Source organism: Typopeltis vanoorti, chromosome 8, assembly GCF_054136105.1.
Source record: "Typopeltis vanoorti isolate ZY-2024b chromosome 8, IOZ_Tvanoo_1.0, whole genome shotgun sequence".
Taxonomy (NCBI): domain Eukaryota; kingdom Metazoa; phylum Arthropoda; class Arachnida; order Uropygi; family Thelyphonidae; genus Typopeltis; species Typopeltis vanoorti.
The window spans coordinates 14,847,214-14,872,236 of record NC_143556.1 but is presented as its reverse complement, the minus strand read 5'-3'; the positions used below and the strand labels follow the sequence as shown (position 1 = coordinate 14,872,236).

Genomic DNA, 25,023 nt, shown 5'->3' with positions numbered 1-25,023 from the left:
AACTAGAAAAGGACTCTTCAACATTAGGACTATTATAGAAAGATATCTGGAGAAGCAGAAAGAAGTCTACTTATGTTTTATTGACTACACAAAGGCCTTTGACAATATACAACATGAACATCTAATGAAATGCATCAGAAATTTAGGAGTAAATGGTAAAGATACCAGATTACTGGAGGAATTTCCAGTAAAGAAGGGTGTCAGACAAGGCTGTGTTCCTTCTCCTATATTGTTTAATCTCTATACAGAAAATATCTTCCAGCAATTAGAAGAATTTAAAGGAGTCATCATAGGAGGCAGGAATATAAACAACTTAAGATATGCAGATGATACAGCACTGCTAGCAGAAAATAAAAAAAGATCTTCAAAACCTACTAGAAGAGTTGCTGAAGCTAAGTGAAAAATATGGACTTAATTTCAACTTCAAAAAAACCAAAACCATGCTGGTAACAAGAGAAAAAGGAAAAATACCCGATATAAATATTAAGATCAGAGGAAATACTAGATCAAGTAGCGAGTTATATATATTTGGGTCAACTAATTATAGAGAATGGAAAGTGTGATAAGGAAATATTAAGAAGAATAGAAATTGGTAGATCAACCTTCATTAGCATGAAAAACATTCTGACCTCAAGGGAAATTCACACAAAAACAAGAATTAGGCTGTCCAAATGCTACTTATGGTCAGCAACACTGCTATATGGAGCAGAAACCTGGACAATATCAAAATATTGTGAAAATAAACTAAAAGCCTTTGAGATGTGGGTCCTCAGAAGAATTCTTATAGTCCTATGGACTGCCAAAAAAACCAATTTAGAAATATTAGAGATGATTGGAGAAGATGGGAATCTGTTGAAAACCATTAAGAAAAGGAAAACCACCTCCCTTGGTCACATACTAAGGCATGAATCTATAAAAAACACTTCTAGAAGGAATGATACAAGGAAAAAGAAGAAGAGGAATACAAAGAACAGATTAGATGGAAAATATTAAGGACTAGACCTTTTTGTCCTATGAAGAATGCAAAAGAGAAGCACAAGATGGAAGCTCATGGTTGTCAACCTCCTGGAAGGAGATGACATTTGACATGAGTACAGTCATTAACTCCAAACAGGGGAAGATGAAAACCCAAGTGGTATCGGAGAAGGTCTGCACATGTGTTATCAGTCTGCAATATTTTATGGATTTTAGAAGCTGTATTGCTTAGATGGCAGAATTTTAAGACTGGAAGTCCAAATCCTACATGCTTCTTTGATAGGTGAAAAAATTCCTTTTTTTGTATATAAGTTCTTGGACTTTGTATATAAGCTCATGGTAGTCAACCTCCTGGAAGGAGATGACATCTGACATGAGTACAATCATTAACTCCAAACAGGGGAAGATGAAAACCTAAGTAGTATCGGAGAAGGTCTGCACATGTGTGATCAGTCTGCAATATTTTATGGATTTTAGAAGCTGTATTGCTTAAATAGCAAATCCTACATGCTTCTTTGATAAGTGAAGAAATTCCTTTTTTGTATATAAGCTCTTGGACTGGTAATATTGGGTAAGTGGAGAAGGGAATTCCAAGTGTAATGAGGGGGTTCTCTCTTAGGGGTTAGTTCAAAAGGAATGCCTCCAAAATCCCATTTTCCATAAACTTTTATTTTTGTCTTCTCTGCATTAATAATTAATCCACTGCTTTTGCTGAATTTTTCCAGAATATCAAAAAAATTATATATGGAATCATTATCCTTCAAAGTTCCCACTACATCATCAGCATATGCTAATACCTTATTTTCCTTTATAGTTGAAGGAACTGTTATTCCTTGCACAGCATGTATATTGTTGACTTCCTGTAAGAATGGTTCAAGAACCAATGCAAAGAACAGTGGACCGAGAGGGCAACCTTGTTTGACTCCTTTTCGCATTTTTACCGGGTCTGACAGTAACCCATTAACTAGGAGATGAGTGGTTGAATTGGCATAGTCCCCTTTGATAACAGGCAGCAGTTTTTTATCTACACCAATTTGCTGGAGGATGTGGAATAGAAAGGGATGCTGGACATTATCGAATGCTTGAGTAAGGTCTACTGATAGCACTGCCATCGATTGCTTTTTCGTGTTAACTAAGCAGATTAGATTATGTAGCAGAAATAGATTAAATTCTACTGCTCAACCTGGTACTCCATACACCCGTGTGCTTTTAATTATGTATCTCATTCCCACTTTAATCCTGTTATTGATAATGCAAAAAATATCTGGTAGTCAGTATTAGATAGATGAATAGGTCTCCAGCTGCTGATTAAGGTGTGATCTCTATTAGGTTTAGGAATGAGGACAGTATTGTTTGCTTACAAATTCACTTGGTGTGTGTCCTGATGGGAGAAAGGAATTAAATAGTGTAACTGAAATGGGAAGAATAAAATCTCAGGCCTCACGATAAAGTTTTATCCCTAGACCATCAGGTACTGGTGATTTTCTTGTTTGGCATTCTTTGTAGGTTGTGATAACTTCAAATGCTGTAATGGGTCTGTCAAGTCAATCTTGGATATGAACTGGAAACCATTAATGTTCTGAGAATTATAATTTTGAACAGTAGTATTGTTGTTTTCAAACAGATTTTTGTAGTGTTTTTGAAAGCAGTCAAGGATTTCTTTAGTGGTGGACATGTCTTCATGTCCTGCTGGTTGTGTGGCTCAAGGATCTGTTTTAAGACCATTGCTGTTTAACCTGTATGTTAATGATATTAAGAAAGGTATGAATGGAGATAATCAGTTCTTTGCAGAGGATGCAAAGTTGGGAAGAACTCTGAGGAGTAGAGTAGATGTGGCCTGCCAAGAGGACTTTAATATAAGTTCTTGGAATGAATGAGCTTGTAGATAGGTGGAGAAAGGCTTGTGGAGTATACACTTGGTGGAGAAAATATATTGGAAGAAATAAGAGAACTTAGGTGGATAGGAGGCTAAAATTTAGAAAACACATTGCAACAAATCATGGCAATGATGTGGAAAGTAGAAGTAAGGACTTGATTAGGCCACAAGTGGATTATTGTACACAGATTTGGTCACCTGGTTTTCAAAAAGATGAACAGATATTGAAAAGCGTCCATAAGTGATTGACTAAGGTAGTTTCTTCATGCTAAATATTATGGAGAATGTTTAGTATGAAGAAAGGTTGAGAAGATGCAATTTACTGTCTAGTGAATAGCAAGAGGAGGAGGGGTGATATTATGGAGATGTAAATTGGTAAGGGGTTCTTATCAGATTAACTTTGAAGAGGTTTTTTATAGAATGGTGAGAAATAGTTAGAGAACAAGCAGTCATCCCTGCAAGCTGTATTGAGGAGGTTGTGAGCAAAAGAGTGAAAAACAGTTTTTTTTTTTTTTTTTTGCATGAAGAGTGTAAATGATTGGAATGTGAATGTATTTACTGCATGGTACAATGAGTTGTTGGTATGACAGAGACCTCCCACAATGAGTCTGACTTCATGGGGATCTGAAGATGATAATAAAAAAAAAACTTATCTTCTGAGTGTTTTGCTTATCAACAATAGTATACTGTAGGTGTTATGAACATTCTTCTTCTTCTTCTCTCTCTCTCTCTGTGTTGCATGTGTATGAGAGAAATTATAATAAACTTTCCTGTAAAAGTGTCTTGTAGTCACCCTCATGGATATTGAACCAATGTAGATGAAGGATAATAAAGATTGATTATTTGTTTTCATTTATTCATTTGTTTTCTCTGAGTAAGGTAACTTCTGCTGAAAGGTGTATTCTCATATTAGTCGCTTGCTTTAAATTCCAAAGTTATGCACAGTTTTGCTACTTGGCTATAAAATAATAATGAATATTTATGTTTTTTTTTAAATTTTAATATTAAAAATTAAAATATTTATTAAAATATTAGAAATTAATTTCCTGATTCCTCAGGGAATCAGGAAATTAATTAAGCAAATAAAAGAACCTAAAATGAAGGGAAACTTAACAGTGAAAATTATTAAAAGAAAGGAATATATCCCCATCAGTATTTTATATTAAATAACAAAAATTTTTATTTTTGAAACTAAAAAAGTGATCACAAGCATTGATTCAGTATGTATTGCTAGTGCTGTACCACTTGAAAGAAAGGAATCCTATCCAGAAGTGCTTAATTAGTTATTTTGATTTAGTTTAGTTGGTTGACAGCTCTTTTGAATTGCTGGTTCTCATCAGTGGTCATGCAACTTTTCTACTGTAGCAATTTTATCAGTATCTGAGGATGTTCCACTTTCTGCTTTTACCATGGAGTTATATTATGCTTTGACCTCAATTGGTTAGTAAACAGAGTTAGAAAATAACAACACCAAGTGTATAATATTGTATATCCAATTTATTTTTATGTATATTTAAAAATAATTATTAAGTCCCAAAAATAAGTCCCAAATACCACAGCACCTCATGCTCCAAGACATATTATTTAAGAGTTTCCTCAGTAATTAACTCTTAAATTTTATGTTATTGATTTTTCATGCATAAGCCACTGAGGAGTTATTTTGAGTTTCTGCGTGGGCTCTGATGCTACTACTAATCACAAGCTATTAAAAGATGAATATATATATAGTTTCTGTATATAGACTATATATATATATATATATATATATATATATATATATATATATATAGTCTCGTTCAGCTTTCAGTATTTATCCTTGAGTAAAGTATAATTTCATGTTGGAGGTTTAATGGAGTAATGCACTACTGATATGCAGCACTAAGAAAGGATTAAGAACTAAGATTAGTTCTTAAGTAGTGCAATATGGTCAACTCAGGTTTGTTTCGTGTTTGCTCTCACCTATTTTCAAAACTTAAAAACATAACGCAATTGAGTTTCTTTCAAATGCATATAATTGAAATTTTACCTCTCAGTGTCAAAGAAATGTTAGTAATATATTTTCTTATTTTATATAGGTGAAGCCCTCACTATTGATTCAAGACCCTCAGGTTCAAACTTTTCTACTGTAGCAATTTTATCAGTATCTGAGGATGTTCCACTTTCTGCTTTTACCATGGAGTTATATTATGCTTTGACCTCAATTGGTTAGTAAACAGAGTTAGAAAATAACAACACCAAGTGTATAATATTGTATATCCAATTTATTTTTATGTATATTTAAAAATAATTATTAAATACAACTTCCAACAGCTTCTAATATGAAAAAGGTTTTTGCTCTTAGTAATTTATTTCTATTTATTTTTTCCCTCCAAGATAAGGGAAAAAATAAATAGAAAAAATTACTATTTTCATCAAATTACAAAAATCTAAGCAACACAACATTGTAGCCATCACTTCATTGATGACACTTCCATGTGTATCATATTGTGCAGATGTAAGAATACAGTCCTATGATAATCTGTTTGTGCTTTCTCATATTTCACTGCACCACCTTTTGCCTTTATTAATGCAGCACCTTGTAACAATTTATTATATATCTATGCTTTTATCTTTTACTCATCTGTATTTGGAGTACCCTCACAATTGGTTACCTCTATATGAAATCAGGTGACTTCACTTCTCTCATCCAGAGTACTTTAATAATCAGCTGATGTGCTATTTGCCAACTTGTGTTTGGAGACATGAATTCTCTCATTCAGCTTTCAGTATTTTCATGGATCAAATTACCAGTGGTGAGACCTCAGTAAAAGTTAAAACCAGTCTTGGTAGAGACCCTTCCCATAATACATGGCAATTTATGCATCCTTGAGTAAAGTATAATTTCATGTTGGAGGTTTAATGGAGTAATGCACTACTAATATGCAGCACTAAGAAAGGATTAAGAACTAAAATTAGTTTTTAAATCTATCTTAGTGCTGTCAATACTCCTTCCATCCATTAAACCCCCAACATGATATCCTCTAAGCACTTAATCCTTAACTTACGGATAAGTATAACTTACTGCAGCATGTCTCTCAAAGTGACGTGTTCAGTAAATTATACTTAACAGTTTTTCTTTCTTTCTTGCAATCTCCCTCTCTCTGTTGCTCTTCTCTTTCAATTACCAGTATTTTATAGTAGGGTTAGGATTGGATCTGGCTATTATCAGGCCATTGTAGTTGTGACTATTAATGTTTTGTATTTCCAGGTACTGTATTTTTAAGAAGGGGGGGGGTGAAGAAAAAGGATGGATATGGTGATGAAGGAAATACAAAAGAAACTTGTATTTTCAGTAGAAGTGATAGTGTAAGAGGTTGCATAGACATTTTAACTCAGTGATGCGAACTATTCCTGAAATTTAGTTTTTGAATGCACCAAACATCTCAATGATGGATTGTGAAGTAACTTTCATTTTAGTTTATCAATGTAGACATCGTTTGAATGTTCCTTTCTTGTAAGAAAGGTTATTGACTGATCCTTTTACTTGAATTTAAAGGTTTAGGTGTTAATGGTTGTTCATAACAGTGTTCCTGGTATAAGCAACACTGAAAAAAAGAAAGAATAATAAATTTATTTATTGATGGCTTACTTATTATTATTAAGAGAGAGACCTGCAAGGAGTCAGGGACTCATCGAGGGAGGCCACATACTACACATACCTCCTATCATACTTATTCTTGAATTCATTCACACTCCTTGCACTCACAACATCCAATGGCAATCCATTCCAATCACCCACCACCCCTGTGAGAGAAAAATCTAGTCCTCACCCCCCTTCTTAGGGGCATTCTTCTCAGCTTCCAGGGATGCCCTGTTGTCTTTTCCCCACCCTCATAAATAGAAAAATTCCATCAATTGAAATCCTGTGTGATCCTTTCAGAAGTTTGTAAGTCTCAATCATATCCCCCCCCCCCCTCTTTCTCCTGTTTGCTAGTGTCTGCAGCCTACAAATTCTCAATCTGTTTCATAATCAGTATTCCATAATCCAGATATCATTTTTAACACTCTCCTTTGCACCCTTTCCAATATAACAGTATCCCAACAGAAACCAGGAAAACCAGACCCGCATACAATAGTCCAAGTGAGGTCTTATCAAAGCCTTGTAAAGAGGCAAAATGACATCCTTATCTTTACATATAAACATTCGTTTCAGCATTGCAATTATCTTTTGATTGTATTAGCAATCTTTGCTACATGGTCCCTTAACTTTAACTTCTTATCTACTAACACTCCAAGATCCCTAGCCTCATCAATTTCTTCAAGCATAATCCCACCAATATAATATGACACTGGATATCTAATCATGCTGAAGTGCATGACTTTACATTTACTGACATCCATTTTCCCATGCCCACAATTCCATTATATTCAAATCATTCTGCATGTACTGCATACCAGCAGCATTCCTGATTATCCTACCTATCTTTGCATCATCAGCAAATAGCTGTATGTTGCTTGTCAAATCCTTCCAAATATCTTAATGTATAGATTGAATAACAGTAGACCAAGCACTGATCCTTTTGGTATACCACAAATCTTGCAGACTCACATCCCCCATATACCATTTTTTGATATCTCTCAGTTAGCCATCCTCTTATCCATGCTAATATTCTATAATCCACACCCATATTCTTTAATTTATGCAAAAGTTTTCTATTCTGTATTCTGTCAAAAACCTTGGCAAAATCCAAAAGTATCATGGTGTATCCATTCCCCTTGTCTAGTTCAATGGTAACATTGTTATAGAATGTGAGCAAGTTATTAAAACATGACCTTGCTTTAGTAAATCCACGTTGCTCATTGTAAAGTAAAGATTCACTGTCAACCCATTTCTGAATGCGAGCCCTAGCCAATTTTTCCAAAATCTTCACCACCACTCCTGAGATACAGATTGGTTGATAGTTGGATACATATGTCTTTGCACCACCTTTTTTGCAATGGAATTACAATACATTCCTGAGGCATCTTTGCTGTTCTGAGACTCATATTAAACAGCTGGCCAAAGGAATAGCCAGTTCAGCTGAACACTTTTAGCACATGTGCTGATATCCCATCAGTCCCTATTGCTGAATTCTTATTCAATTTGTGCAACATCTCTAATATTTTGTCTTCATACACCTGCTTCATCCAGTGAAGAGGTAGGAGTGAGCTCAATGTTGCATACACCAGGTTGATAGCTTTTAACAAAATAGGCACTCATTAGTTGAATAACTTCTTCTGCATTTAGAAGAGTTATTCTTTCATATTCATTCTTTCTTTTACTTGCAGCATATTGAGAGAATGCTTGTGGGTTGTCTTTAGCAAGCAGAGCCAGTTTCTTTTCATACTCAGACTTTGCTTTCCCTACAACCATTGTTACTGTTCTAGCCTGCTGCATTATAATTTTCATAATGCAAATGATATTCCTTCCACATCATGCTTCTCTTGCGAATCTCTTGCGTAATAAGATTACACATCCATTTGACTCCTGCTCTATTTATTCTTCGAACTCTCGGGACACACTCTGATATCGCATCATTTAAGTATTATTTAAATGCTTTCCAGGCACTGTTGATATTCTTCCCATCCATCAATCGATCCCATTCCACTGAACACAGTATATTCCTCAGTTGGTCATAATTTCCTGCTTTATAGTTCAGCATGTAACTTTTTCTGAATGGAACATTCATAAACTTAGTCACTTCTCAAGTGAGTACCACATGATCACTGTCATCAACTGGAGGCAGAATAGTTATATCTTTAACTGAAATGCCCTCTGACACTATAATCAAATCTAGCACTCTTTGACCTCAAATTCTTTTGTCACATGCTGCTTGAGGAAGTTGTCCTGCAATAGAATCTCATGAGATTCTATTGCTACCAATCAATATTTGATGAATTAATGATTACTTTTTTTTTGTGCTCATCTTTTCTATTTGGTGATGCATTTTTTCATCACTAACAACCGATCCACCAGTTCTGTAACGATACCCACTATGTAATTGATTTTATTAGATTCCACCTCACACCAGATGGCTTCAAACCTACTGTCACGTGAAATACACGTTATTTCACGTGACAATCATAGGTCTCACCTCTAACTGGATTCAAGTCATCCAATATCATTAGCAGCATTTTACAGGAGTGCTAAATTCACTGACCAACCACAATGTATCATCGAACCACCAGACATAAGGAGGAAAGCTGCCACTAACAGAGAGTGGATAAAATGTATGGAAAATAACAACTTACCTATTCATGAGGACCTCCAAAATCTACCACCTGTTCATTTGAAATCCTGCAACCTGATATGGAAAAATCAGCAATCAGATACATATTCTCCTGAAAATGAATGGAAGAATTGCTGACTTACTTCAACAACAAAAAATGGACACCTCATTACAGACCCCACAACAGAGGCCCCTGGCTTTCACCTACCCAGATGACAATGGAGCACACAACCACTTGAGGACAGGCCATGCCAGATGTGCTTACCATGATGTACAAGTGGAGCTTGTGTCAATCCCCAACAAGTGACTGTGGCACTGATCAACAGACCGTCAATCATATTATCCAGGACTGCCCACTGTGGAGTTATAAGGGCACAGTGATGGACCTGTTCTAGGTTAACCCAGACACAATCCAATGGATTAGAGACAATCTGAACTTCAATTTGTGATTTTTAGTATCTGGTTTTAGTATATATATATATATATATATATATTCATTTTTTCTGTTTTTATCTTTCTATTTGCACAAATCCAACCGATACAAAATATATGCATCATCGAACCAATTCTATGGTTGTTTACTTAAGCATAAGATAATCTTGTTATAATCTTGGCAAGTATAATTTACTTTGTGTTGGCCAAGTGGTTAGCATATATGCTCTCCATTTGACAGGCTGTGGGTTCAAATTTTGCTCTGAGCATGGATACTTGTGAATGCCTTTAGGTGGGAGATGAATTTCATCACCTGGTGTGAGAACTTTGTCCTGTTGATTTGAAGCCTGAAGTGCTTGAAAAAGTTCCATGTTTTTCAACATCTATCTCTAATCCAGAGTATTTCAATAATAAGGTGAGACGTCTTTTGGCTACTTGTATATGAAAAGCTCAGGAAACAGCTTGCAATAATAAATTGGAAAGAGGAAATGGATGGAAAGGAAATCAATGCTGCTTGCACCCTACTCAAGAGCTATTTGGTGGAGGCAATATCGCAATGTATTCCAAAGGTTAAGAGGATAAATAGAGCAGGTGTGAAATGGATGAATCAAGAGATAAGGTATGCAATCTGGAAGAAGAAGGTGTTATGGAAGAAATGCAAGATGAGTAGTTATAACAACCAGTTGCCTGAGAAGTACAAAGAGCAGGCGAGGAAGGTGACTCACTTGATAAGGGTAGCAAAGGTGCAGTATGAGCAGCAGTTAGCTAAAGCAGCTAAAAAAAATCCTAAGGAGTTTTTTCAATATGTGGCCAGTAGAAGAAAGAATGATTATGGTAGGTTGGGATTGATGGGTGAAAACGGAGGAATGATAACTGCTGTGGAGGATATAGTTGAGATATTTAATGAACAGGCAGTTTATAAAGGTATTTCATTCTTATGAATGTGACATCATGCAGAACTTGAAAGCAGTGGGAACGAAGGAGGAGGAGAAACTGTTAGTAAGTGAACAGGAGTATATGAGGAATTAAATAGACTTGATGTAAATAAAGCTGTGGGACTTGATGTTATTCCACGTTTTTTGAGGGAATGTTCCAGAGAGTACAACAGCTTTTGCATATCTTTTTAACATGAGTCTCTCACTGGGTCATGTTCTGAAAAGAATGGAAAGAGGGTAAAATTGTTCCAGTTCATAAGGGAGGTGGTGATAAGGGTAGGGCTTTGAATTATAGACTGGTCTGTGTGTCTGGAATGGTGGTTAAAGTATTAGAGAAGTTAGTTAGAATTAAGATTCAGAATTGGGTTGACAACAGGCCAATACTCTTTGGTGGCCAGCATGAATTTACTAAAGGAAGATGGTACTTTAGCAATCTGTTTACTTTTTATAATAAAGTGACAAATGCGTTGTATAAGGGTGTTGCATATACAGTGGTATATTTAGATTTTGCAAAGGCATTTGATAAATTGCCACATGACAAGCTGGTAATTAAATTGGAATGAATGGGGCTGAACAGTAGATTAGTTTGCTGGATTGGAGATTGTCTGTCTGATAGGTATCAGCGAGTTGTGTATGGAGGAATGATATCCCAGAAGAGGAAAGTTACTAATAGTATACCCCAAGGGTCTGTTTTGGGTCCATTGCTGTTTAATTTGTATGTAAATGATATTTGGAGAAATCTGAATGGTGATATGCAGTTGTTTGCAGATGATGCAAAGTTGGGGAGAGTTATCAGGGGTAGAGTGGATACTAGCTTTGCAAGAGGACTTGAATATATTGACTGAATGGGTATATGAGTGGGGATGTCGATTCAATGTTGCAAAGTGTAAGGTTTTGAAATTTGGGAAGCAGAAATGGGATATAGAGTACACAATCAGTGGAAATATCTTGGAAGTGGTAGAGGAGATGAGAGATTTTGGAGTGATTGTAGACAAGGACCTAAAATTTCAGGGACATGTTACTAAAATTGTGAGGACAACACAGTGGATAATGGGAATGATGTGGAGGGCACTGACTTGTAGAAGTAAGGATGTTATGGTTCTTTTATACAAGGCTTTGATCAGGCCACATATGGATTACTGTACACAGATTTAGTCACCTGGTTTTCAAAAAGATGAAGATGTGTTGGAAAAAGTTCATAGATGATTGACTAAGGTGGTTTCTGGTCTCATTGAGTATGAAGACAGATTGATAAGATGCAGTTTGCATAAATTGGTGGATAGGAGGAGGAGAGGGGATATGATCGAGACATATAAGCTGTTAAGAGGTTATTACCAGATTAATGTCAGGGAGGTTTTGCACAGAATGGGTGAAGATAGGAAGAGAATCAGAGGTCATCCCTGGAAGCTATATAAGGAGAGTATGAGCAAGGGAGTGAGGAGTAGGTTTTTTGCATGGAGAGTGGTGAGTGATTGGAATGCATTGCCCAAGAGTGGTTGAGTGCAGAGACAGTAAATATATTTAAGGCATGGTGATAAACTATGTGTATAATAATGGACCTCCCATGATGAGTCTTTGACTCCATGGAAGTTTTTTTATAATAATAATATGGAAATATGACTTCTGCTTGACTTCAACCTTGGTATCACTTTTGGGTCTGACTCTCTTTGACGAGACCTCAGTAAAGGTTGAAACCTGTTTGGGTTGCATAGCAGCATAGTATTATACAGTATAATGCAGCATAGCATTATACATGTCCATAAGGATATGTGCTTTACATTGTGGGATTCTAAGCAAGTGATGTGAAGTCATTAGTCTCTATATAAGAGTTGCCCAGTCGTGAAGTTACTTCATGCACAAACTTTGTTTGCTTACACTTGGATAAAGGATTAAATGAAGAAAGTAATTTCTTGGCATCTTTAATTTATCTCTAGAGCAGGATTTTCAGACTATGTAAAAAAAAAAATTTTTTAAAAAAAAAAAAATCAGCAAGATAGGGAAAAAAAATCCTTAACCCATCCATGGTACAAATGTACTATAGGTTTAAATAATTTCATGGGTGGGAATCGCATAAAGTGAAAAAAACTTTTCATAATGATCGCTTCTGATCCAGGTGATAAGGTGATTACACCATTTTGCTACTTGTATATGGCAAATATGATTCTGCATCAATTCAACGTTGGTACCTTTCTGGATCTAGTTCTCACTGTCATTATATATAATTCATGGCAATGTATGTATTTGTAAGGAAATGTGCTTTGTATTATAAGATACTGAAGCAAATGTTAACTGCCTTTGTGTACAAGTAGTAGCCCTGAAGATACTTCATGCACACACTTTGTTTGCTTACACTCGGGTATAAGATTGAACAAGAATATAATTTCTTGGCAAGTATAATTTAATAATTAAAAAAAAAACAAAAAAAAAAACTACATTTTCTAACCAGCATTGTAGTGTGAATTACAACTGTGGTGAACCTCAGAACTCAGTTAGGATGTTATGAATTTCAATTTCATATTGTAATTGAAAATGTAACTGAAAATACAAAGTCAATTCACAGAAGTTTGTGCTAATGTGGTCTTAGAATGATTAAGACCACATTAGGTGATAAGTCTCCCAATTCTTTGACACATTAATACAGACATCCTTGTTAAGGTTAGAGGAGCACTTCACAGCAAATGTTAAGTCTCATATTAGTCTCACACGTGTAGTGGCTTCTGTGTAGCACATAGTTGTCTCCTTTCATTTAATTATGTGTGAAAGAACATCCAGAGCATGATCTGCTGGTACTGACTTGTTATTATTATTATATCACACCTCCAGGGAGTCCAAAGACTCATCGAGGGAGGGCATCAACTCTACAACTCTTCGTCTCACTACTCCACCAGCCTTCATCATCTAACACCAATGCCATCTACCGCCAACTACCACCACTAGTGCTTTCACAAACGATCGCAAACATCCATGACCACGGCGGGATTCGAACCCACAGCCTTTTCGCTGGACAGCGGATACGCTAACCACTCGGCCAACCAGGCCAGCAAAAAATTGTCCTTTTTGCCAGAAGTGCTGTGAAGCAGAAGATCGTAGATGTAGTTCGTCTTAGGTTCTTCAAGATGATAACTGATCTACCAGTTTGTCTAAAGTCAGCCAAGCTGTAGGCACAGAGAACTTTATGAACTTCTGTTATGCAAGAATATGAAGTTGATCTGAAGAACAGATGAAAGAAAATAGCTAGAAAAATGTGTGGTTTGAATATTGTATGCAGAGTGCTGTAGCTGTCTTTTCAGACATACTTGGAACATAAGTGATGGGAATAATTTTGCTGTGATTTTGTGTGTTGGTTGCAGGGGGGGAGAGGGTGTGTGTGATTGGCGCATGGATCATTTTGTTTATTTTATAAGATTGCAGTCATTGGCTGAAAAAAGTGTTGTGAAAGAACTGAGTTCAGTTTCCAGGGCTGTGTTATTAGAACAAATAGCCCTGTCTTTGTAAGTGTTTACAGCAGTACTATTTGGATGGGTGGTGTGATTGCTTATGTAAAGTACCTTCTTAAAAACTAGCTCTTTTCTTTAAGAGTGAGTTCACAGGTTGGAATTTTAAATTTTTCATATGTTCTCAGTGAATAGATACCTTCATTACAAATGTTGTCTTCAGTACAGCCTGTCTAGCCAAAATAGGATTAATTACATCAAAAATTCCTTGACCTCTCACTAATTGTATAATATTACTGGACTCAGATTATTATTATTATTATTATTATTGAAAAGAAGTATAAAAATGGAGGAAAACTCGCATAAAATTTTATTAATGTAGAATTTTTGCCCAGGTATAATAGGCATTATACAAGATCACAGAATGACAATTAAACAATAACAGACAATTCTTAAAAGTGCCACCTCAGTAGTTAATGTAAGATAACCAAAGGTCAGTAATTTCCTAACTTATTTAAAAAAAAGTTATGTAAAAATATGCATCTCCTTACACAATTGGAAGAATGATGGTATGTTATGTCCTTCTGTTGGAAAAGACTGAGTTAGATTTTCATCATGATGAAGAGGAATCTTTATGTGAGATTTTTTTCAGTTGAAGGCGAGTTAGCCGATGTCATATGGAGGTAGCAGGGTTTTTTTCTCCCCATAACTTGGGTTTTTCATCCTGGATGGGCCTTGAGAACACACACACACACAATTTGCAAACAAAAAGTACTGAAGGTGTTAGTGGTGGGCAGTAGGTGGAAGTGATGGTTTCTGTAGTTGGTGCATTAAGTGGTAGAGTTGTATAGTAAGTGCTCTCCCCTCGATGAATCTTTTGGATTCATTGGAGGTTGTCATGGAATAATAATAATATACACAGACAAAATAAAGTTAGGAAAGATTAACAGATTTAAAAAGTATTCACTCCCTCAAAGGGGATAGATGTAGGCAATTGAATCCCTTTAAGTTAGGACAATGATGTAAAGTTTCACGTTTCTTTATAAAGAAATGTGAAACTTTACATTTCCACATTCTATGAGGAAATGACTTTTATGAAGGACTCTTATCTTCTTCAAATGAACTCTGTTTAGTGTTGCTAGCATGTCTAGACTGTTTGAGGCTTTTGGTATTTAATATAAGGCTTGTGTTCTTTAGACAATGCAGATCTACCTGTTTGTCCAAATTAAGATAACTCACAATAGCAAGGAATCTGGTAGTTACCTGGATAATTGAGAGGTGGAAGCTTGTCCTTATGAGAAGCAATAAGCTTGTGGATAAGTGGGAATTAAGGGGATGAATAGAGACATAAAGCAAGAGCTGAAAAAAAAAAAAAAAGAAAACACTGTGGAAGGAATGTAAAGAAAAGTGTTATCATACTCATAAGCAGTACAAAGTACAAGCAAGAAGGTGACCAGTATGGTAAGGAAGGCCAAATCAAATTGAGAGAAAATTAGATAAGCAGGCCAAAGTAAATCCAAAAGAATTTTTTTGTTATGTAGCGAGTAAGAGGGAAAATGGCTGTGGAAGAATGATTGTAAGGATGACTGATGCTAGGAAGGTAACAGAGGCAAAAGAACTAATTGAGTTACTGAGTGATCATTTTACCAAAGTGTATCATCCAGGAGGAAATTTTGTTGTAATTATCCTAAGACCCTCGTAGAGTCAAAGACTCATCTAAGAGGTCCTTTTGTCATACACACACACAGCTCATCATGCTGCACCCCACTGCAGACACCACCCTCTCAGGCAAGGCATTCCAATCATTCACAACTCTGCATGCAAAAAACCTGCTTCTCACTCCCCAGCTCACACCCTCCTTATACAGCTTCCAGGGATATAGCTTCATCTGGTTCTCCACTGATCTCCCACTGTTTTCTATAAAAACCTCTTCAACATATAACCACCTCTTACTAACTTGTAGGTCTCTATCATATCACTCCTCTTCCTCCTATCCACTAAACTCTGTAAATTGCATCTTCTCAACCTTTTCTCATATTCAACATTCCAGAGGTCAGAAACTACCTTAGTCAGTCGCCTCTGGACCCCTTTCCAACATTTCTTTGTCCTTTTTGTAAACTAGATGACCAAATATGTGCACAGTCCATGTGCGGCCTAATCAAAGCCTTATACAATGGAACAAGAATCTCCCTACTTCTACAAGTCAGTGTCCTCTGCATCATTCCCAGAAGCCTTTGTCCTCACAATTTTGGCAATGTGTTCCCTAAATTTCAGATCCTTATCCAATGTCACCTGAAGATCTCTTATTTCCTCTACCTCTGACAATATATCCCCACCCAGCATAAATTCTACATCCCATCCTTGTTTCCCAAATTTTGAAACTTTACATTTTTCAACATTGAACTTGCATCCCTATGCCCATTCACTCAATCTATTCAAGAGTCTTCTTATAAGGTCACAACATCTTCTCTATTCTTCATATTCCCCCCCCCCCAACTTTGCATCATCTGCAAACAACTGAATAATCCCATCCAAACCTTTCCTGATATCATTAACATACAGCTTCAACAGCAATGGCCCTAAAACAAACCCATTAAGCACACCACTGGCGACTTTCTCTTCCAAGATATTGCTCCCCCCCCCACACAACTTGCTGATACCTATCAGATATCTAGTCTCCGATCCAATGCACCAATCTAATAATCCAACCCATCCCACTCTACTTTGACTATCAACTTATAATGCGGTAATCTACCAAAATCTAAGTATACTGATGTATATCCCTCTCCTCTGTCCAATGGAGCCAATATAGAACATGAGTTTGCTGCCTATCAAAGATAATTACCATTGTTGTCAACCCAATTCTGAATCCTAGTTCTCACCAACTTCTCCAACACCTTAACCACAACATCTGACATGCAGATAGACCTATAATTTGATGTTTGAGTTTTATCATCTCCTTTATGAAGCAGCACAATTTTGACCTCCTTCCACTCCTTTGGAACTCAACCTAGTGCAAGACATATTTAAAAAATATGTCAATGCACTTGGCAACTCCCTGGCACATTTCTTCCAAATACATTGTGATATATTATCAAGTTCCACATCCTTATTAACATCAAGTTTGCTCAATTCCACATGTACCTCTTGCTCATTTACAGTCAGTCTCTCCTTCTCATCGACTGTTTTCAAACTCTTCATGATGTCACATTCACAAGAATTGAAAGACTTTTATGAACTTTTCATTAAGTATCTCCACTATATATTCTGCAGCAGTTGTTCTTATACCAAAGAATGATTATGAAAGGATGACACTTTCTGTGTCATCCTTTCATAATCATTCTTCTTTTTTTTTGCTGGCTACATATCGAAAGAGCTCCCTAGCATTCTTTTTGGTTTCATTAGCTAACTGCTGCTAATACTTCACTTTTGCTACCCATTCCAAGACTCCCTTCTTGCCTGTTGTTTGTAATCCTCATGGAATTGATTATTACCACTTTTTTTATGCTCCCTTCATAACGACCTTTTCTTCTGTTTTCCATGCTTAATATCTTCATTAATCCATTTCACACCTAGTTTTTATTTAACATTCTGACCCTTGGAATAAATATCGACATTGCTTCTACTAGACAGTTCTTGAATATCCCCCAAGTTACATTGATCTCCTTTCTTGCTAACTTCTCATTCCACTTGCTACACCTGCTTGCTGCCTCCTGAGCTCTTCATAATCACCAGCTTTGTAGTTCCACATATACCCTTTTCTCGCAGAGGTCCTCGCACTGCTGGCAACCATCCAGTAATCACTTCATAGTCATTCTCACCAACTGGAGGGTGATTTGACACCTCATTTATAATTACATTCTCTGATGAGATGATCAAATCCAAGACCCTCAATCCTTGTGTGCCCTCTGGATACAACATACAATAGGGATACAACACTAGTGAGCAGCATGTCTTTATAAAGGGTAGTTTCTTTCTTAGTAATTTATTCACATTTTATAGTAAGTGACAGTGGAATTGGATAAAGGAAATGGCTACTCTATCATGATGTTGGATTTTGCAAAGGCATTTGACAGAATACCATTTGGAAAATTATTACAAAAGTTGGAGCAAACAGGAATGGATGTGAAGCTGATTATATGGATGGGGTAGGGTGAACAGACAGACAGGCACAACAGAGTAGTGTATGGTGGGGTGGAATCTAGGAGGATTTTGTACTAGGAACACTACTCTTTGATTTGTATATTAATGATATAGGGAAAGATTTAGGGGTGGATATTCAGTAGTTTGCTGATGATGGCAAACTGGGCAGGGCAGTGATTGATAAAAGTAATGTGGATGTCCTGCAAGATGATTTACATAAATTGGCATTGTAAGTGAATGATACTGACTGGGATTTAATGTTGAAAAATGTGAGGTTATACATTTCAGACTGAAAAAGTTACATGCTATGTATTATATTGATGGTACTGAAATGCAGGAAAATTGAAACTTCGAGACGATGTTTGAGAGAAAGTTGAACTTCAGAGAGCATATTGGGAAAATAGCTCACTGAATTCTTTGGATATTGACAGACATTGAAGTAATCCAGTAACAAGTAAACAAGTTGATTGAAGTTTTTTCACTTGACTATGCTACCAATTATATATTTGGTTTAATCCTTAACATTTTTTGTTGTTGATTTTCATTCCAAATTTATTACAGCTGTTATGCAATTTAGTTACAGAACCCTGGAGTCTTAGCAAGTAGCTAAGTTTGATATCCCTAATTCTGATATTCAGGTTTAACCTCCCTACTGGCTGAGGGGGATGAAATAGTGAGACCAAATTTCACTTCTTATCCATGTTATTCAACAGGTGTTAGAGAATACTATCCAGATTTAGCTGGACGTCTATAGACATCATGGCCGATTGGAAGGGGTTAATGCCACTTTCTTTCATAATGCAATCCATATAGATGATGATGAATAATAGTGCAGATAATTCTTTAAAGATCAGAATCCGTAATAATATACAAAAACTGTGTGGTTCTACGTGGGGTTCTTCTGCTATTACACTGCGATACTCCACGTTGGCCATAGTCTACTCTGCGGCAAAATATTGTTCACCAGTAAGGGCTAAACACCTCATATCAAGAAAATTGCTCTAGTAAAAGAATACAAAAAATAAACAGCAATCCCCTGCTGCCAATACATGAAGACCTCCCATATATAAACATGAATCGCTTTAAATCCCGACGGTCTCCACTAATACTGGCTGAAGAACTAGTAAATAGCAATTTCAATGTTAACCCGAAATGGCTAGAAACTTGGAAAGAAAAATCGCCACCAGACTTAGACAAGTATATCCTTCCCAACCAAAATCCGAAAGGGATTGAGCTTCCATGTCATCTATGGAAAAACCTAAATAAGATACACACAGGACATGGTATCTGAGCAGACAGCTTACAGAAGTGGGGAAGATCACCTATAACCCAATGCGACTGTGGGGCCATAAACCAAACCATTTGGCACATTGTGGAGGACTGCAGCATAAGAGCCTACCCTAGTGACCTGAGAGGCTTTCTTGAGGCAGATCTTTCAGATCTTGATTGGCTATCTGAGCTAGACTTAAAATTTTAGACTTTTTTTTTATCTGATATTTGTACTATATATGTGCATTACTTGTCTCATTTTTATTGTCTGCACAAATATGTATTTATATGTTCCAATGTCATGTGTCTTTATTATGCCATACGCTAAATAAATAAATAAGTGCAGATAATGTGCATCCTTGTCTTATCTTTGATTTTTATATCAAACCATCTTCCTGTATTTTCTTCGGTTCTAACTGTTCACTGACAACTTAAATATAGACTGTGTATTGCTCTGTATAATATTCCATTTACCTCATATAATTTTAGTGTTTTGTAATGCTTTCCTCTGACCATGTTATATGACTTTTTCAGATCTGCACAGTTTCAGTACAGATCTTTTTATATTCCCATGATTTCTCAACTGTTGTAAAGTGAAAATCTTATTTTGACAACCTCTATTTGGCCTGAACCCAGCTTCTTATCTTTCTCTTCCACAATTTTTTCTCAACCTCTTTTCAAGTATGCTTGCACATAAATCTTTCCTGGAACACTTAATAGAGAAAGTATGTGAACTGTGATATGGCTGCTCCAGTCATATTCCAGATCATATCTGGAATATGATCCTCTGACTCTTTGAATTATGCAGTGTAGCCACTGCAAAAATTTTATACCTCCGTTTTAATTCTTTATTTGAGTTGTAAGTCAGCAATTAGAATTGAAGGAAGTACAGGAAGATGGTTTAATGTTAAATCTGGTGTGAGACAAGGATGTACATTATCCCCTCTGTTATTCATTATCTATATGGATCGCATTATGAAGGAAAGTGGCATTAAACATGATATCAAAATTGAAGATGTTAATGTCAGCTCTTTGTTTTATGCGGACAATATTATACTTCTAAATAAATCAACTACAAGTTTGCACGATTCCCTGACTAAATTGAATAACTGTTGTGATAGATATGGTATGGAGGTTAGCAATAAAAAGACAAAGACAATGAAAATAGGCAGAATTGTTGAAAATGTCAACTGCTTTGTGAACAGAGAACCTGTGGAACAAGTAAAACATTTCAGCTACTTTGGCATGATTTTTAGTGAAGCTGGTAAATTAAATATGGAAATAGACAACAGAATCAACAAAGCCGGTATGGTAGGAAGTCAATTGAAATTCATATGGAATAAGAGAGAAATTAGTCGGAACACTAAATTAGCTGTATACAAGACCATGTTCAAACCAGTTTTAACTTATGGATCTGAGTGCTGGGTCAGAAGTAAAACACTTGACCAAAGACTAGAGAACGCAGATATGAGAGTCCTGAGAAAGAGGCGTGTAGAGATGGCATCAATGGCAATATCATTAAAAACGAGGATATTAGGAAATAACTTGACATTGTCAGCATCCAGGAATGCGTTAGTAGAGCTAATCTCAGGTGGTATGGTCATTTAAACAGAACAGGAGAGGAAAGATTAGCAAAATAAGTTTTCGCTGCCAGGTTGGCAGAAAAAAGATTCAGAAGAAGACTAAGATGTAGGTGAATTGATACAGTAAAAAGTGCGGCAGAAATATAAGATCCAATAATGTTGGAATGTTGACAGATAATACTAATCTGGAGGAAAATTGTTGATAAAAAGTTAATAATAATGTAACTTTTCATGCAGTGCTACCATAAGATTCTGTATATCCTCAGGGGATGTACAGAATCGTCATCTGTACATCCCCTGAGGGATACTTCAGGACTGAGGTAAGGTAGTACAACACCAGGCAACTCGTTGCAAAGGCAGAGAAAGGTCTAATCACTCCTATCTCAGTATCTCCCATAATGCAAGGCAAATCTCCTTGTGGATATGTGTAATGCTATGAGAGCTTTCTCCACCTTTGCAACGAGTTGCCTGGTGTTGTACTACCTTATCCCAGTCCTGAAGATACTTTCAGGTGCAAACTTTGTTTGTTCACACTTGGATAAAGGATTAAACTAAACTTATTATAGTCTAACCAAGTGAAAAATAAACTCTCAACATCTTTCTCTGAATCCTGAGTAATTTAATAATGAAGTGGTACACCCATTGGCAACTCCTATAGGTTGGGATGACCTCTCATTGCTTCTGCCTTGGTCTCTCCACTTGGTCTGGCTCCCACTGACGAGACCTCAATAAAGGTCGAAACTGGTATGGGTAGTGACCCTTGCCTTAATGCATAGCATTACACATATCTGCAAGGAGATGTGCCTTGCATTATGGGAGATACTGAGATAGGAGTGATGAGAGCTTTCTCTACCTTTGCAACAAGTTGCCTGGTGTTGTACTACCTTACCCCATTCCTGAAGATACTTTCAGGCGCAAACTTTGTTTGCTCACACTTGGATAAAGGGTTAAACTAAACTTATTATAGTCTAACCAAGTGAAAAATAAACTCTAAAAATTGTGTGGACACTAGCAATTTTCAACTGATACCAGCAAGGAAACCCTAATATGAGATATATCTACCTTTGATTTTGATCACCTCCTGCACCCTTTGAGAGAGACTTTCCACCAATGTGTGGCAGACATCAGGTTCAATTTGTCTCCATTCCTATATCAATGCAGCACTGTGTTCAGCAACTGCTTCCTACTATCTGTACACCAGTGTTTATGTTATTAACAAACCTGCAATGTTCCATAACTTCAAGTAACAGGGGTATCCAGACAATTATTGGTAGATTGTGTATGTATACTCTAAAAATATATGTATACTCTAAAAATAAGTATGTAGGCACCTCCACTGACTCAGTAGACTCAACATGGAAAGTCCATTTAAAAAATTAATCAACAATTGTCAGTACCTGTACAATATCTGTCATATTTTCATTCATTGACAAATTGTGCATGCGTGCACACACACACAATCTGACTCTGCCGATCTGTTCCATTTGTTCACCATTCTTCAAGCAAAAAATCTAGTCCTCGCTTCCTTGTTAATCACACTCTTACTTGATTTACATGGATGACCTTTGGTTTTTCTCACATTAATGGAAATATTTCATCCATATCAATCTTGTAACCCCCCCCCCCCCAAGCAAATTCATATGTCTATCACAGCTCCCCTTATCTGCTGATCAACCAGTTTTTGTAACCCACAAATCTTCAATCTCTCCTCATATTATTAATAATAATATGGAGCATCATACAGTTTTGCCACCATCTTAGTTACTTTCCTCTGAATCTGTTTCACCTCATCCACATCTCCAAGCAATCCAGGCAACCAAATTTATGCACAATAATCCAGGTGCCTTATAAAGAGGAATAATGACCTTCTTATCTCTGCATGCCAAGGTTTTCCCCAATAATAAAGTAAACCTATGAGCTGTTTTAGCCTCTTTTTGCAATATGCCCTCTGAATTTCAACTCTCTATCCACCAACACTCCCAAATCACTGGTTTCATCAAGTTTCTGAAGTACAGTCCCATCAATATGGCACAAAGCTTAGTAATCTTTTCACTCCAAAATGCATAACCTCACACTTCGCTACATTAATTATTGGTAGATTGTGTGTGTGTGTATATGTATATGTAGGCACCTCCATTGACTCAGTAGACTCAATGTGGAAAGTCCGTTTAAAAAATTAATCAACAATTGTCAATATCTGTCATAATGTACAATATCTGTCATATTTTGCCTTGAAATCATTTATTGGCAAAGCACACACATCTGACTCTGACGATCTATTCCACTCATTCACTGTTCTCCAAGCAAAAAGAAAATATATTTTCCTCATGCCCTTGCTAACTGCACTTTTACTCAGTTTACATGGATGAACTCTGGTATTCTTCACATTATTCATGTACAGAAATATTTTATCCAAATCAATCCTGTAAACCCACCCTCCCCACTCCTAAGCAAACCTATGTATTTATTGCATCTCCCCTTATCTGCTGATCAACCAGATTCTGTAACTCCACAAATCTTCAATCTCTACTCATATGGAGCATCATAAGCAGACATTGAACTTCAATCTAGTTTTGTCACCATCTTAGTTAATTTCTTCTGAATCTGTTCCACCTTATCCATATCTCCAAGAAATCCAGGCAACCAAATTTGTGCACAATAATCCAGATGCCTTATAAAGAGGAATAATGACCTTCTTATTGCTGCATCCCAGGATGTTCCTCAATAACCTGGTAATCCTATGACCTTTTTTTTAGCTTCTTTTGTAATATGCCCTCTGAATTTCAACTCCTTATTCACCAACACCCCCAAATCCCTGGTTTCATCAAGTTTCTGGAGTACAGTCCCATCAATATGGTACAAAGTTGGTAATCTTTTCACCCCAAAATGCATAACCTTAGCTTCGCTACATTAAATTGATCTGTTCTCCTTTGCCCATACTGCCAATCTAATTAAATCATCCTGTAAAAATATCAACATAATTTTTGTTGACTATTGCTCTGCCTAATTTTGCATCATCTTCAACAATGGGATATTTCCCCTCAGATTATTTCCTATATCATTGATGATCAAATTAAACAGTAATGGTCCAAGTACAGAGCTGTGTGGCATGTGACTAGTCAGGCCTTCTACAGGACTGTGTACCTGCATAAACTACTCTGATATCTCTACATCAACCACTTCAACACCAGCTTCATACCCATACCCATTTGATGTAACTTTGCATCAGAATTTCCATGTGATATCTATCAAATGCATTTTGCAGAGTAAAAAAGTATGACCATATAACCATTACCTTTATCCAAATTGGCACTGTCACTTTATTATAGAAAGTGAGTTAGTTACCCTTCACAAAACCATGCTATCCTCCATAGAGGATCTCATTTCTCTTCACCCAGCTTGAATTTAGTCTTTAACCAATTTCTTCAATACTTTGATCATCACTACTGAAATGCTATGTGGTCTATAATTAGCTACTTCTGTCTATTTTACTTTCCATTCCATTGAGACACTATATGAGCTGAGACTCAGATTAAACAATATAGTCAAAGGGACTACCAATTCTTTAGCATATTCTCGTAATACACGAGCTGATACCCATTCAACCCCCATTGCTTATTGACATAGAGATTCTGTAAGATCCTATGTACCTCAGATCCTATGCTTAGCTACCTCCCAGGTCAAAACTGAATGATTGTTCTCACTAATTGGTTACAAAATATCCATCTTAGTTATACACGAATCTCAGATGTAATCACAAGGTCCGACACTCTCAGTCCCTGTGTGCTGCATAAATTCCATTTTCTTCTGCCTGTATGACCTTTCCTCCTGCCAGTCTATATTCCCATAATTAAAGTCACCCATAATAATTACCCACTTTCTACTTATTGAATTTATTTGCTGATACATATCACCTACATCATCCTTTGTATTCCCTGGCCTATAGTAGCAGCCAACCAAATACTTTGTCAGGTTAGCTTGTATCTCACCAGACAGCTCTAAAACTGATGATATCAGTTTTGGAGCTGTCTGGTGAAATATCAAATTACTCATCTGATATCAGTAATACCCTTCCCCCGTTCTATTTGCTCTATTTGCCATAAAAAATGCTATAAACTTCACTTTCTC

At 36.4% G+C, this 25,023-nt stretch overlaps 1 protein-coding gene across 2 annotated transcripts in view; it reads left to right on the top strand.

Annotated features, from left to right (window-relative positions):
* sws (patatin like phospholipase domain containing sws) overlaps positions 1–25,023 on the top strand; it is a 945,916-nt gene that overhangs the window by 404,878 nt on the left and 516,015 nt on the right. For both annotated transcript variants that reach the window (XM_090396526.1, XM_090396525.1), the window contains exon 20: positions 4,927–5,055. In XM_090396526.1, coding sequence (XP_090252652.1) covers positions 4,927–5,055 — 129 coding nt within the window. The remainder of the gene's footprint in view (positions 1–4,926; positions 5,056–25,023) is intronic.